A 16533-nucleotide genomic window follows, 5' to 3' on the forward strand; every position below is an offset into this window, starting at 1 on the left:
AGAAGCTTTATATGTCCGAACTCAGAATCAAATCGTCTTCACAAAAATAACATGGTCACTTTGGTAGAACGTGTCTTTTGTTTGGCGACTTTCTGCATATCAGATATGTCCATGTGAACATAATTATTAGGGAAGTCGTTGCAAAGGATGTAATCGAACCATAATCTGGACCCCAAACAATCATGTGCATGGAATATATGTTTAATTTTAGATGATCAAAATTAAATTAATGCACATAACTACAGTTCAAATAAAATACACCTGACTGAAATTCCTGTCTTTTGACCATTTAGATCAGCCCCGGAAAAGATCTGATGTGATAAAATACCAATTAGTCGAAAAAAAAGAATAGAATTGGGGCTGCCTGTCTAAACGTAGCCATGGAGCAATACAATTGTAAGGGTCGGCATTAGGACCCCTACATGAACTGTGCGCGGTATGTTCTTCTACACGCATGTGATCATGTGTCAGCAAGCCACTCATGCTCAAAGCAGTCAGAACCCCCTTATAATCAGAACAGAGACCAGCTGAAAGGCTCCCCACCACCATATCAACATGGATTGCGGAATTGTTACATCGAAAATAGTCATTTTGCTTCTAAGTTTAATATTTTGGGTAAGTGTTTGGTCGACTTTTTGTTGCTCCTTTGATTTCTGTGTCGACTTCTTTCCACTGATCTAAATTCCTCTATGGGAGCAGTTTTTGGTGAAACGAAACCTCTGGTTGGGCAATGGACATGGTAGGTTGTTGAATGTTATGGCCTGTACGGTATCTAATATCGATTTCAAATCGTGATTAAATAATGTGCATGACTTATTGAACATTACCAACAGGTTAGAGGAAGGAATTATTCTTATTGGTTTGTATTTATGCGTAAATTTCAACATCTCCTTACTCGCAGTATACTCATTCTCAAAAGTCTCTGAAGTGGACCTACTTCCAGGTGCATATCAACACAGCTTGGTCTCATAAACGAAATATAGTAAACGTAAATCCGGGACATCCACATTTGTATGATATGTTACCTTTGGTATGGTTACATAAGGCAAAAACGAAAGTAGGGTGGTTGGTTGGCGGGAAGGGTGGGTACAAACGTCTAGCAACCCAAAGGCATGAGTTCTGATCTCATCACGGCCAATTTTAGCTAATTAGCATTTTTTCCACTATTTACAACTACTTAGCATGTTAGCAAACCCTAACCTTTAACCTAGAATTCATAACACATAATCTGTTTTGCAAATTCGTAGCATATTGTACCTTTTGCAAATGTGTAACATAATATGAATTGTAATTCAGGAAGTCCTACGAAATGAGTGATGGACTTCCACAAATTAATACATACTATACCAAACCTAAGATTTCATAAAAAATGTAGTGTCTTGATTTACGTACAGAAAGTTACGAAATCCTCTGAGATGAGGTTGATCGACACTGCACATAAGTGACACCAACCACACCACAATTGTCAATTGGAGATTAATCCAGGGACAGACTAGCTAGGTGAGTTCTGGCAAATGTCAGATGGGCAGGTCCATCTTTAGCCAAGTGGGCCTGTCTAAATAGTTTGTTATTTTAATGCAGAATTACCATTTTACCTTTTTGCCTCAAGGGTAAAAAAAAATGGGCCTATGTGTTAGAAAAAATGCCCTGGATGTTTTCCGGTCCTTGTGCCCCCCCCGTTGTTCAAATCTAATTCTATAGAATTCCTAAATCAAGCAATGCGGCCAATGCAGAAGGTAATCTGATTGAATGTTAGTTAGACGTTGACGATTTTACAAAATAACAAGAAATTGAAACCTAGTCTGTGGTTCTTTTTATTTTTTCCACTCATCTGAGGCACATGTCCCTGGAAGGATTAGGGGGTGGTGGTGGTGGAGTGTGTGCGTTCTACTCGGGGTGGGCTGGTGGTGGATCTCATGACTCATTGTGAGGGAAAACGGGTCATGTGCCCTGGAGCTTTGAATCTAAAGGAATATTAGGCAATGAGCAGCTCACCACCTGATCACAAAAATGTGGAGACAGTGGTCAGGTGAACAAAACCAAAGCATGGATTCCTGTCTTACCTTGTCCTTCGACTGCTTACAGCGTAAGGAAACCAATATGTAATGTGGATGAAATGTTAATTTAAACTCTGAATAAACCTCCAGTGGGTTTGAGAGAAAGCAAGCTAAAGAGAACTGCTAAAGGCAGTCACCAAGGGCATTCTGAATCCCTTGTTTTTGAAAAAATCTCTCTCTTTAGATACCTTGTGCAATAACCAAATATTCAATGATTTTTTTTAGAGATGACTTCTATAATGACCTGAGAGTTGACTATATACACTGCAATTCGTAGGACAATTCTGAAGCTGTATGAGTTGGCCTCACCCATGTTGCGTCCCAATTGTCCACCCTTCTCCTGAAGAGTGCGCTTTCATACTTTGTGAAATGGATTTAACAATGGTGGAAACTCCCTTCAGCCAATGCTTACACCAATCCTATGCTTTTAAATCCATGATTGGGAGTGTGCACGTGCACAATTCTGGCGACGTGTGGAAAATAGGCAACACTACCTTGATTAGCTGTATAAAGTGCTCATGTTGTTGTGTTCTTCACTCTAGGCTGCGGGGGGTGCCCTTGTCTATGTAGGCTCTTATGTGATCAAGAGCTACAACAACTTTGACAACTTCCTGCAGGATAAGTACACGTTCATCTCGGCAGGCATCATCATACCTGTGGGAGTGGTGATGTTCATCATCGGGACTGTGGGCTGCTACGCCACCCTGAGAGAATCCAAAGTGGGCCTTAGCTTTGTGAGTATAAGCCTCAGACACTGTTGGTGACGGTGAAAGGAGAGACTGGTGGTGCAGCCAGCCAGGCCTTTCGTAATAACACTGGTGTGTGGGTGTGTGCCAAATGGCACCCTATGTCCTACATATGGAATAGGGTGCCATTTGGGAGGCATACACTGCAGGGTTGGGGTCAATTCTATTAGAATTGCGGTCATTTCAGGACATACACTGTAATTCCAAGACTCTTCAATTCTTTTCAATTCATTTTTTTAATTGCAATTTTGTTTACATTTGGAATTGACCCCAACCCTGATACATTATACGCTCTTTGTGGATCTTTGTGTTGAAGTCCTGCTGCGCCCCTTGTTCTCGTTCTCCTTGCTGATTTATTGTCTCTCTCCTTCCAGTTCCTGCTGGTTATCCTGGCTATCTTTGCAGCAGAGGTCGCTGCTCTAGTGTATGGGATCATCTACCAAAGAAGGGTGAGTGAATTCCACATTTGTCTCATAGGTTACAATAAAATAATACACTGCGTATTCAATTTGTGTAGGTGTATTACATGTGTGGAGTATCAGCGCAGTATTTGAATAGACATAGATTTAGGTTTGTATACCTCATCTTTACAGATAAAAGGGGACTTGGAGCGGTCAATGAGTGATGTGTTCCTGAAGTATGATGGTCAGAACTCTGACACCCAGGCTGTGGATTACTTGCAGTCTCAGGTCAGTATCATGCCATCTCTGAGCGAGCAGAGGCTTACTAGGATTGAAACCAAGATTCTCAATGTGCGACTACATCCTGTAAATAGGCCGACCTCGTGGAGAAATTTGCCACTCTCCCGTTGATGGTGGTCTGAGTCTTTGTTGTGGGCGTTACAAGAAGAAATCGCATGTTCAGTCTCTCGATTTTTAAACCTCTCTGGTGCTAGCAAGCACCGGTTGGCACCAATAATGTATACACTAGATTGCTGATGCTGTCTATGTATTGGCTAATGAGAGGTTTTGAAGACACCGGTCAACCGTGTTGGTACTCCTCAGAAGGGGCAGTCCCCCATAGGTATAAGCAGGTTGGCATTTATTGAGATGACTCGTGTACTGGAGGCAGCTCTGCAGAGTGGTCACTAGCTGGCAGAGCCACAGTCATAAAATCTGATTTGAACTGTAACCCTAAACTTAACCACACTGCTAACCCTAATGCCTTAAATTAAGATCAAAAAGTGAATTTTTGTTTTCATACATTTTTATGATATGGCCAATTTTGACTTTGCTGCTGGCCTATCTAGTGGAAACTGCTCTGTTCTGCATCCAGGGCAAGACTCATGACAATAAATGTCAACCTGCTAGGAATGAATGGAATTCTACTGTATTTCAATTAAATGTCTCAAGGACAGAATTACATGCATTTAAGTATTTTTTTTGTTTGTTGACGGTAACATTAGTACTCTCTAAAAAATGATACATTAAGGAAAATGCTTTAAAAATACATGTGTTTTTAGCTCTCATAATATAATAAAAAATGATGCATTAAGGTGTCTGTAATATAATAAATGTGACAAAAACGAATGTAGACATTAATAAATGCATTTCTGTGGCTTTTTTACAATGGTGGGGGAGCACTAAAATGGAAGTTGAGTGGCTTTAAAACCGTGCCTATTGTGTGTGTGTGTGTGTGTGTGTGTGTATATATATATATATACTGTATAAATAATTGGCTTGGACAAAGATTACATGATACAGGAAACTAGGCTTTTGCCAGCTTGGAGCTGGTTTAGAACCTATAAATAAATCTACACATGAACCACATTAAGTCGCTATGGTATGAAACTACCAAGCATTCTTCTTCTCTCTGTATACAGTTGCAGTGCTGTGGAGTGCAGACCTACCTGAACTGGACCACCAACCCCTGGTTCAGCAGCATTAACAACGCTGTGCCCGTCTCCTGTTGTAAAGGGAACAACACAGAGTGTACAGGCAAACTGGACCAGCTAGACCTGCTCAATACCCGGGTATGGATCAATTCAGTAAATGTCTAACTAATGCTACCTCTTAAGCTAACTTAACTCACTGGGGAGATGTAGCCTTTAGGCAGAGATCTAGGATCAGTTTGCCCTCCCCAAAACCTTACTTTACAAAAATGCAAAGCATGACTGGCCTTTGATCAATTTTTGATAGTCTGTCTTATTCATATCAAATCAAATTGTATTTGTCACATGTGCCGAATACAACAGGTGTAGTAGACCTTAAATTGAAATGCTTACTTACAAGCCCTTAGCCAACAATGCAGTTAAAAATAGAAAATACCTTAAAAAAAAAAAAAACATTATAAAAGTAACAAATAATTAAAGAGCAGCAGTAAAATAACAATAGCAAGGTTATATACAGGGGGTACCGGTACAGATTCAATGTGTGGGGGCACCGGTGTCAAGGTAATTGAGGTAATATGCACATGTAAGTAGTTATTAAAGTGACTATGCATAGATAATAACAGAGTAGCAGCAGTATAAAAGGGATGGGGGGGGGGGGTTTCGCCATTTGTTTAGATGTTCAGGAGTCTTATGGCTTGGGGGTAGTAGCTGTTTGGAAGCCTCTTGGACCTAGACTTGGTGCTCTGGGTACCTCTTGCCATGCGGTAGCAGAGAGAACCGTCTATGACTAGGGTGGCTGGAGTCTTTGACAATTTTAAGGGCCTTCCTATGACACTGCCTGGTATAGAGGTCCTGGATGGCTGGAAGCTTGGCCCCAGTGATGTACTGGGCCATACGCACTACCCTCTGTAGTGCCTTGCGGTCGGAGGCCGAGCAGTTGCCATACCAGGCAGTGATGCAACCCGTCAGGATGCTTTCGATGGTGCAGCTGTAGAACCTTTTTGAGGATCTGAGGACCCATGCCAAATCTTTTCGGTCTCCTGAAGGGGAATAGGTTTTGTCGTGCCCTCTTCACGACTGTCTTGGTGTGCTTGGACCATGTTAGTTTGTTGGTGATGTGGACACCAAGGAACTTGAAGCTCTCAACCTGCTCAACTACAGCCCCGTCCTTGAGAATGGAGACGTGCTCGGTCCTCCTTTTCCTGTAATCCACAATAATTTCCTTAGTCTTGATCACATTGAGGGAGAGGTTGTTGTCCTGGCACCACACGGCCAGGTCTCTGACCTCCTCTCTAGGCTGTCTCGTTGTTGGTGATCAGGCCTACCACTGTTGTGTCATTGGCAAACTTAATGATGGTGTTGGAATTGTGCCTGGCCTTGCAGTCATGAGTGAACAGGGAGTACAGGAGGGGACTGAGCACGCACCCCTGAGGGGCTCCCGTGTTGAGGATCAGTATGGCGGATGTGTTGTTACCTCCCTTTACCATCTGGGGGCGACCCGTCAGGAAGTCCAGGATCCAGATGCAGAGGGAGGTGTTTAGTTCCAGGGTCCTTAGCTTAGTGATGAGCTTTGAGGGCACTATGGTGTTGAGCTGTAGTCAATGAATATCATTCTCACATAGGTGTTCCTTTTGTCCAGGTGGGAAAGGGCAGTGTGGGGTGAAATAAAGATTGCATCACCTGTGGATCTGTTAGAACGTTGTGCAAATTGGAGTGGGTCTAGGGTTTCTGGGATAATGGTGTTGATGTGAGCCATGACCAGCCTTTCAAAGCATCTCGTGAGTGCTAATGGTCGATAGTCAATTAGGCAGGTTACCTTAGTGTTCTTGGGTGGTCTGCTTGGAACATGTTGGTATTACAGACTTAGACAGGGAGATATTGAAAATGTCAGTGAAGACACTTGCCATTTGGTCAGCGCTTGCTCAAAGTATGTGTCGTAATTCATCTGGCCCTGCGGCCTTGTGAATGTTGACCTGTTTAAAGGTCTTGCTCACATCGGCTGAGGAGAGCGTGATCATTTCTTCAATTTTTCTGTATTTATATTTGTTAGTCCTTACACTCGTGTGTGTATATGTGTGTGTGTCTCTAGGGTTGTGAGGGTATGCTGGAACAGCTCCTTCAGGATGTGATGAGTTATGCCTTGCTGGTCATCCTTGGATTTGCCATCTTCAAGGTACTGTACCTGGCTGTCCTCTGACTTAACATTTAAGTTATTATGTTGCATTTCCAATATCAGGCTTTGCACCGGTGTTTGGCCTGAAGCTACATGCTTTTGTGTTTCCACCTCTTGAGGCCAGGCACAACCCCCCCCTTCCACCCCAATATTCTTGGGCTGTGAAAGTCTTGGGGACAGAATTGGGATAGTGGGACTTTTCTGAGATGTGTGAATCTACTTTAATCTTTGGTGCCAGACAATTTACTCTGTACTGAATTTTACTGCATTTCTTTGTCCTTTCCTTTCAGATTTTTGGGACGCTCAGTGTGTGTGTGATCACGTGTAAAGTCAGGAGAGGTGGCTACCAGTCCCTGGATGCCTGATCCTGTTGGCTTGAAGTATACTTCTGAGGCTTGTCTTGCACTCTCTCCTGGCCCCTGACTCCTCTCCCCTTTCTCTAGCACTGAGACTATAGAGCCTTAGGACTTATGTTCCCCACTCCAAGATTGTAGCAACCTTTCAGGAACATTCTTACAGTTTTCATTCAGCTTTCCTATGTAGTTGTCAGCCCACCAAACGTTGGGCAAACCACTGTCATCATTTGAAGCATTTGGAAACCACAAGATGCCATTTTTTTTTTTTAAGATAGTTGCAAATAGGAATTACCACTCAAACTTTTAAACAATGGAAGTTGGTTTTGTAATTTCCTGCTGTGCATACTGAAAAAATAAGAAAGGGTTTGCTCAGTGACATCAGTATATGGGGTACACTCCATTTTAAAGAGGCAATCTGGGACTCAAACAATAACAAAACGTCTAACCATGCAATTGTTTTGGATAAACTGTTGATGGATTGTGCTGGAGAAATGTAACCATTCTCAAATTCATAGACTGATCTATGGATACAGAGACTAACCATATATTAGATCAAAATGAATGTTTTCCTTAAAAAAAAATGGTACAGTGTTTGTTTGCAATCACATTGTTTACAAACAATGGAGTAAAAAGGCTTATATTTTGGGTTCTGATTGGGTAAGACAGTTTAACTAAGCTCATGAGGCTTTTAAGTAATATTTTTCAATAATCAATTGCTATATATCATTAATTTGTTGACCAAAAATGTATGTGCCACTCCCAGAATGCCCCTTTTTTTAAGGCTTGAAATGTTATGTTGAAACGGCCAAGGACGTTTTTAATACTTCAACACATCAGGGTAGTAGGCTCTGTTTAATCAAGACTGGATTGTCTTGGATATACAGTATTATTACGTTACGAAAGGACTGTCAAGATTATTTGGGAAATTATTTGATAAAACTAAGGGACAGTTTGAAATGTACTTAGAGGGTGGGTGGTGTCATAAAGAAAATGCACCCCCCTCCACAAAGTAAAAATATTTTCAAATGACCTGTGTAGTGACCCTGTGTTTATAAACGTGGATATTGACTTTGCCACTTCAGCAAGCTTTTGTGGCACTGTCGCTGCCACACAGGGCTACAGGCCTTGAAGGTTGAGTGTTTGTCGACCACCACGGACTAGCTTAGCTCCCTGCCTGTTTCATTAGGGCTTACACTATGATCGGAGCCAGCTGCAGACAATGATCAACAAGAGGAATCTGATTTTTTAAAAACATTTTGATGCCATATTTCTCAGTATATTAAAATATATGGAATGAATTTTCCACCGACAGGTTTCTGTGCCAATGCACCACACAACCAATAAACAAAGCATACCGACTTTGGGCGTTTCAGTATCATGGTTTGCATTTTCAACACCGCAGTAAATACTGTCAATCTCGACAAACAGAAAATAAATCCCTCCCTACCTTGTAGGCCGATGGAGAATCAAAAAGTTGGCTTGACAATCTCAGAATGTCATTAAACATTTTGGCGTTTTGTAACATGTCTCTTTCCATTCATCAATTGGCTGTTGCACATTTTGGATTCATTGATTTTATTTGGCAGTAAAAAAGTGACCCGGGTTGCAATGTGGTCCCTATTTTTACACAACTACATATACACTTACATAGATGCAGGCAAAAGGTTATACTTTTCACACATTAGCCAGCTTTTTTGACTTTTTTTAGAAGTGTTTATTGTTGGTATGGCTTTGAGTTGCTGTGGTAGTTTGTTCCACTCAATAACACAGGTATATAAAAATGTGTTCTTACCAGATAGACTTTTAGATTTAAAACAATGAGGGTCCGGCTCTGGTATTATGCTGGTGGAAATATCTAACAGTTTTAAGTACAATTCTTAAAAGGTTGTTTGCCACTGGATTAGTGCACTTGCCACAGTCTAGGGTGTCAATTCCATCCAATTGGGGAAAGATTTTCATGCGAATATTCTATAATCTGCATAAAAATAATATGCGCATTTTCCCATCAGAGTTGTTTTTCTATGTAATTGACTTGTTGCCGATACGTCTTTGCGTAAATACGTAGTGCACATAACAAATAAATGTTGCGGTTAAATTCCCATGTACCAAAATAAAACACTACAAGTTAAATGGGTTTCCATTGCATTTTTAACTCTAGGCCTTGTTTTGTCACATTTCTTTGCATAGTTATAGCGAATGTGCCTACTCTGGTATCGCAGATACATTGAGGGTATAGGCTACATGATTATTATGGACGAAAGTGTGAGAATTGTTATTTGTCAAATGGCAGTCAAGCATCGATCATCATATTGTCACCAGAGAAAGACCGTTGATATTTATTGAAAGGAGCATCAAACTCCATCACCTTGCACTTTCACCACCACCCTGTGAAGTTGATCATAATTTATTTAAGCTGTAGCCTAATAAACTCCATGCTTTCCCGAGTCGTACTGGGAGACGACACAACATATCATGTGACTACAAGTTTATTTATCAGTATTTGCGCATAAGCGTTTCTACCGCCATTTTTCGCATAATACATTTTACACACAAACAGATCCCACCTTGTTTAGTGTATTGTATTTTGTCTACATTTTTATCCAACATGTATTTTACTTGCATAAAAAGGTTTGTTGAAAACCTGGTTAATGTTGAGGATGCTGGAATTCTATTTTCCTGCAGGAGACTTTTGAAGTAGCCTAATCAGATTAAAGCATTGTGACTGGTTGTGTTTATGCCACATATAAAAGGTCATACATTTTAAAAGTTCAATGACAAATATTTTGACTATAATGAAGCTTTAGGTTCGAGGTGAGCGAGGAATAGCCGGCATTAAGCTTGCGTTAAGCTTTCCTGAATAACTGGGCCTGCCAGGAGCATATGAAACGTTCAAATCTCAGGGCTTTTGCAACGTTATTCAAATGACATTTCCACTGCAGCCTAGAGTTTAATTTTGTACTCACCTGAAAACAATAATGCCATTGCTCATTGCATTGTAGTGTTGTTGGCTAGTCTAGGTAGGGTAATTGTATTGTCCCCAAACAAGATCAGTAGGGGAGTTCTTTCATGTCCAATGATGCAGCTGGCCTCCCCGCTGCCATCAGCTATTCCTGTTTGTCCTGAAAATGGATGCAGTGTTGAATGCTTCTATGTGTGGTATGATTGCTAGTTAGACTATTGCAAATCTGGACAAACGATCCACCTACCGCTAGGTGCCACTGAATGCTGGCTAGAGGGCAGGATAGACAGTTAGACTAACTATATTGACCTGTGGTATAGTAAAAGTTAGCACCTGGAAAAGCGTAGTGCATAAGGGAAGTACCAAAACACCTTGATATCGGGTAGGCGCATGCAAGCAGGACATTTGGCTGGAATGGAAGAAATTGTATAGGCTAGTAAAACCTGCAAAATGGTGAATGGAAAAAATGCACTGTCCCCAAATTCTGAGAAATTGTAGGCATTGAGTGTAGTGGTTATCTCTTGGTTAGGGGCTTTTTTTTTTAAAGATGTTTGTAAATGCACAAGGTAGCATATTAATACTTGACGGGAATTCCAATTCTAATTAGAGTATATGCACTGAACAAAAATATAAATGCAAGATGTAAAGTGTGGTTCCCATGTTTCATGAGCTGAACTAAAATAAAGGGTCCCAGAAATGTTCCACAAGAACAAATCGGCCTCACAACCGCAGACCACGTGTAACCACGCCAGCCCAGGATCTCCACATCCGGCTTCTTCACCTGATCGTCTAAGACCAGACACCCAGACAGCTGATGAAACAGGAGTATTTCTGTCTAATAAAGCTTTTTTGTGGGGGAAAAATATTCTGATTGGCTGCGCACCTGCCCAGTTATGTGAAATCTATAGATTAGGGCCGAATGAATTTATTTCAGTTGACTGATTTCCTTATCTGAACTGTAACTGAAATTGTTTCATGTTGCATTTATATTTTTGTTCCATATAGTTTATTATTGCCACACACCTAGTTCTTAGGTCCAAACTGATAGGAACCCAGGTCATTCGGAAAAGAGGGCGACACTTGTTTAGGAACATATTTGAAAAAGACGCATGCAAATCAGTTGAGGCTGTTGAAGGGAGGACAGCTCATAATAATGACTGGAACAGAGATAAAATGGAATGGTATCACACACATGGAAACCATGTGTTTAATATTTGATACCATTCCACTGATTCCACTCGGCCATTACCAGGAGCCCGTACTCCCCAATTAAAGTGCCATCAACCTCCTGTGGTGTAAATGCTCAAGATAGGATGTTAATATTTGACAATAATTCCCTATGCACTTCTAAGTAGAGTATATACAAAGATAGCGCCCCATGCATCATTCTGTAAGTTAAAATGTTTTATGTATTTATTTAACCACGAAAGACCCTTGAGGTTATATTGCATTCATAACCAAATGGGGAGGTGGTATTTACTGTACAACAACTTGTCTATCATCCCTGAGCTCCAACTTTTCCAACATGCTGACTTCTGACGTCATCTACTAAGGAAATTACCTCGAAAACAGTATTTTCGGCAGTTAATTGTAACAAAACATTTGTAAAAAGCAATCTATTAAGATTTTAAAACGCCATCATTTGTTTACAAGCATGATAGCTGTACTTTCAGTTTACGGTTGACACAACTTGTTATCCATTAGCCAATCTGCATTTCTCAAAAGGTTCGAAGCACATGAACGCCTCCAACTGGTTTTTATGACTTCACAACTTGTAATTACCATCTTCCCACATGGTTATGAACACAGTATTGGAGACCTCTTTCGAGGGTGACCTGGCATGTACATTTGCATCTGCAGCACCAACGCAACATATTATGTGGAAACAGCAGGGGTCCATGTCGCAATCTATGTCTCAATTGTCTCTAGGCTTGAAAATCATTATTTAACCTGTCTCTTTCCCTTCATCGACAAATGATTCAAGTGGATTTTAACCGTTTACATCAATAAGGGATTATTTCACCTGGATTCACCTAGTCAAGTCTATGTCATGGAAAGGGCTGGTGTTTCTATGTATATATATATATATTTTTCTTATTATTATTGTAATGTATTTGGGTACCTCTTCCCATTCTAAATCAACTTGGTAGCTTAACGATTTGAAATAATTGTGTAGTAGTAACACCAATGATGGTAACCCCAATGACATATTTTAGGTTACTGAGGATTATCTTAAATGGAGGCCACAGATGCTCAATTCTAAGGTCATTAAACCCTTTAAAGATATTCTACTGAAGTGATATGATTAACCACTCTGTTCACGATTTAAATTCATTTAAATTGAGTAACACCAATGACACATTGGATTTAGACACACAAAATGATCAATGGAATCCTCAAATTTAGGTGTGAATAGCCAGTCCTTTATTTCTATAGAACCCTCCTGCGATAACAGTGCCGCTGGAGGGAATGCTTAAGGTCTTTGTATTTCTTTGTAATGATTGATTTTCAAGGCGGTAAACACCAACAGATACAACTTAGCAAAACAACATTTATTTTCATTTGAATAGCCTTCTTTGTTTTTATCTATCTGTACTGTACATGAACTACTTTGGATCACTTTCGAGTATTTCAAAATAATAGATATTTCTAAATCCCCAAAAGATCTCAATACAGCTCCACACATCACTACTGGGACAAGACAATTTGCCACCCCTTAGTACTTTTATTAAGCAATGCATAAAAATTATGTTTTGCAGTATAAAGGCATTATGTTGTGTCATTTATAAACAGTTCAATATAAACAAAACAATTCAAGAACGAGAAAACATTTATAGCAGTCCATGCATTTTAATTGTGAATGAAACCAGTATCACCCCCAATATTAGAATATCAACATAAGTTCTAGCAGAGCTGATCAGAGCTGATTTGATTGAGATTCGAAATGGTCAGTAATCTGTTTGTTAACTTGGCTTTCAAAGACCTTAGAAAGGCAGGGTAGAATAGATATAGGTCTGTAGCAGTTTGGGTCTAGAGTGTCTCCCCATTTGAAGAGCGGGATGACCGTGGCAGCTTTCCAATCTTTGGGAATCTAAGACGATACGAAAGAGAGGTTGAACAGTCTAGTAATAGTGGTTGCAATAATTTCGGCAGATCATTTTAGAAAGAGAGGGTCCAGATTGTCTAGCCCAGCTGATTTGTAGGGGTCCAGATTTTGCAGCTCTTTCAGAACATCAGCTATCTGGATTTGGGTGAAGGAGAAGTGGGGGAAGTTTGGGCGCGTTACTGTGGGGAGCGCAGGCCTGTTGACGGGGGTATGGGTAGCCAGGTGGAAAGCATGGCCAACCAGTAGAAAAATGCTTATTGAAATTCTCAATTATTGTGGATTTATCGGTAGTGACTGTGTTTCCTAGCCTCAGTGCAGTGGGCAGCTGGGAGGACGTGCTCTTATTCTCCATGGACTTTACAGTGTCCCAGATCTTTATTGAGATTGTACTATATGATGCAAATTTTTGTTTGAAAAAGCTAGCGAATAAAAGGTATGTTAACTTTTAGCTCAATGCATGATATGGGGGAGAATGTCATGGTTTGTCTGTCTAACTTTGTAAATAGCTTGTCAATGTAATCTGAAGCTTTCAGTGTTACCTACTCTAGTAAAAACACTACACGTTGTTCTGCTGCTGTATTGCATTGTGTGTCTGCACAAGGACATGACGCCATTTCAAATTGTTGAGAGGCCTGGCTTTCTGAGGCTGAAGGTTGCCGTGCCTCACTACAAAGTGCCATCACAAGCATTATTTTCCAAGACTGAAATCCCAAACCTGTACAACGAGGTTAAAGCTGATGTTGGAAAAAGTCTGTCTCAAGGCACGAGGTCAGCAGTTTGCTGCAACTACTGACCTCTGGACTAGTGAAAGCGGGGGTGGTCGACCCTACATCAGCTTCACTATCCATTACCTCACCCCAGACTGGCAACTGGAATCAAACTGCCAGAAAACACAGTTCTTCCCAGAAGATCACTCGGCTCACAACATCAGAATATTTTGAGGATATGCTGGGGGATCAACAAGAAAGACCTGGTCTGCATAACCACAGACAATGCAACAAACATCATCAAGGCTTTTGAAGAGTTCCTAGATCTGTGGCTTGGGTGCTTTGGCCATCATTTGAACCTGGCCATCTCAAAGGCTCTGAAAATACAGAGCGTTGACACAGCAGTCAAGGCCTGCCGTCAACTGGTCCAAGGCTTCTCACAGAGCTGGAAGAGAAGGAGAGAACTGAGAGAAAAAGCAAGCTGCCCTCAACATGCCACAGAAAGCTCTGATCCATGATGTGGTGACCCGGTGGGGATCGACACACAAGATGCTTGAGCGTTTCCTCAGCCAACAGCAGCCAGTCTGTGCGACACAGGCTGGAGAAAGAGGATCATGGCATCTGATGCCCAAGGATGCCGACATAAGTATCATGGACCAACTGTGCCAGCTCCTTGAACCTCTGAGCAGGTTTACAGATGCCTCAGAGACACGAGTGACACTGTCAGCCATCAAGTCTGTCCTGTACCACATCACACGTGATGTTCTGGTGGAAAAGGACACGGAGCCATCCCTATCCAAGGAGATGAAAAGGATACGGAGCCATCCCTGACCAAGGAGATTAAAAGGGTAATGAGAGAAGACCTTAAGAGATACACAGAGAAGGCAAAAAGTCATGCCCACGGCTTGTTTCATTGACCCCCGCTTCAAAAGGAGCTTTTTAGATGGGCCAGAGGCTACAAAAATTGACACTGACAGCTGTGTCCAGGAGGCCTTGAAGCTGGCAGCTGCACAAGTCAGGGAAGAACCACAAAGCACCAGCAGGACCTATAACACCCCCACAGCGGCATTGTGGGGAATTGGGAGGGGAAAGGCCTGGCTGGGTTGCTGAGAGAGACTACCTCAACAAAGCAGCAGAGGCGAAGAGGGTCAGATTCTGACCACCCCAGAAGACAGAGTGGAAGAAGAGATTAAGTTCTATCTGTCTCTGCCACCCATTCCAGCAGAAGAGGATCCACTGGTGTGATGGAGGGGCCATGTATCAGAGCTGCCTCACCTTGCCAGGGTTGCCAGGAAGCTTTTGTGCATCCCAGCAACCAGTGTGCCATCAAAGAGAGTATTCAGTGCCAGCAGGCACACTGTCTCGCCTCGCAGATTACTACTTAAACCGGACAAAGTAAATATGCTGACAGTTTTACATTTCAATCTCAAGGGAACAAAAATGCAGACATACAGGATGTTAGGCCAGCAGCACCTTATTTCTTTATGAAGGAGAGAACGCATATACAATCAGTGCTGTTCATTTGATTTGTTTACATATTTTGTGTTGTTCATGTCAACACCTGCACATTGGATTTGTTTACATATCAAATCAAACTTAAAAGTAACACAATAACAATAACGATGCTATATACAGGGGGTACCGAGTCAATGTGCGGGGTACAGGCTCACCGTCGCTGGACCAGACAGGACTGGCAAAATGTGCTCTTCACTGACGAGTCGCGGTTTTGTCTCACCAGGGATGATGGTCGGATTCGCGTTTATCGTCGAAGGAATGAGCGTTACACCGAGGCCTGTACTCTGGAGCGGAATCGATTTGGAGGTGGAGGGTCCGTCATGGTCTGGGGCGGTGTGTCACAGCATCATTGGACTGAGCTTGTTGTCATTGCAGGCAATCTCAATGTTGTGCATTACAGGGAAGACATCCTCCTCCCTCATGTGGTACCCTTCCTGCAGGCTCATCCTGACATGACCCTCCAGCATGACAATGCCACCAGCCATATCGCTCATTCTGTGCATGATTTCCTGCAAGACAGGAATGTCAGTGTTCTGCAATGGCCAGCGAAGAGCCCGGATCTCAATCCCATTGAGCACGTCTGGGACCTGTTGGATCGGAGGGTGAGGGCTAGGGCCATTCCCCCCATAAATTTGCAGGTGCCTTGGTGGACGAGTGGGTTAACATCTCACAGCAAGAACTGGCAAATCTGGTGCAGTCCATGAGGAGGAGATGTACTGCAGTACTTAGCATCTGGTGTAGCCACCAGCTACATTGACTGTTACTGTTAACCCCCCTTGTGCACACATTAATTTCTGTTCGTCACATGTCTGTGGAACTTGTTCAGTTTGTCTCAGTTGTTGATTCTTATGTTCATACAAATATTTACACGTGGTTTGCTGAAAATAAAACGCAGTTGACTGAGAGGATGTTTCTTTTTTTGCTGAGTTTATATCTCAAATGTAAGCTGAAGCAAAAAAACGCATTGGAAAAGGAGCACGCGGAATTGCAAGCTAGGAAAGAAAAGTTGGCCATGGAACGGCAAAAAGGGCCGGTGACAGTCACACACACTCAAAGGTTCAAACCTCAAACGTAAACACAGTT

At 41.8% G+C, this 16533-nt stretch overlaps 1 protein-coding gene across 1 annotated transcript; it reads left to right on the plus strand.

Annotated features, from left to right (window-relative positions):
* The first annotated feature begins 444 nt into the window (after positions 1-444).
* Positions 445-9293, plus strand: LOC115139707 (tetraspanin-36-like). Its single transcript, XM_029677395.2, has 7 exons — positions 445-615; positions 2600-2791; positions 3178-3252; positions 3397-3492; positions 4626-4775; positions 6724-6807; positions 7098-9293. The coding sequence occupies exons 1-7, from the start codon at positions 556-558 to the stop codon at positions 7170-7172; spliced, it is 732 nt and encodes a 243-aa protein (XP_029533255.1). The 5' UTR covers positions 445-555; the 3' UTR covers positions 7173-9293.
* Positions 9294-16533: the final 7240 nt, after the last annotated feature.

The sequence above is a fragment of the Oncorhynchus nerka genome, linkage group LG13 (assembly GCF_034236695.1).
Source record: "Oncorhynchus nerka isolate Pitt River linkage group LG13, Oner_Uvic_2.0, whole genome shotgun sequence".
Classification (NCBI taxonomy): domain Eukaryota; kingdom Metazoa; phylum Chordata; class Actinopteri; order Salmoniformes; family Salmonidae; genus Oncorhynchus; species Oncorhynchus nerka.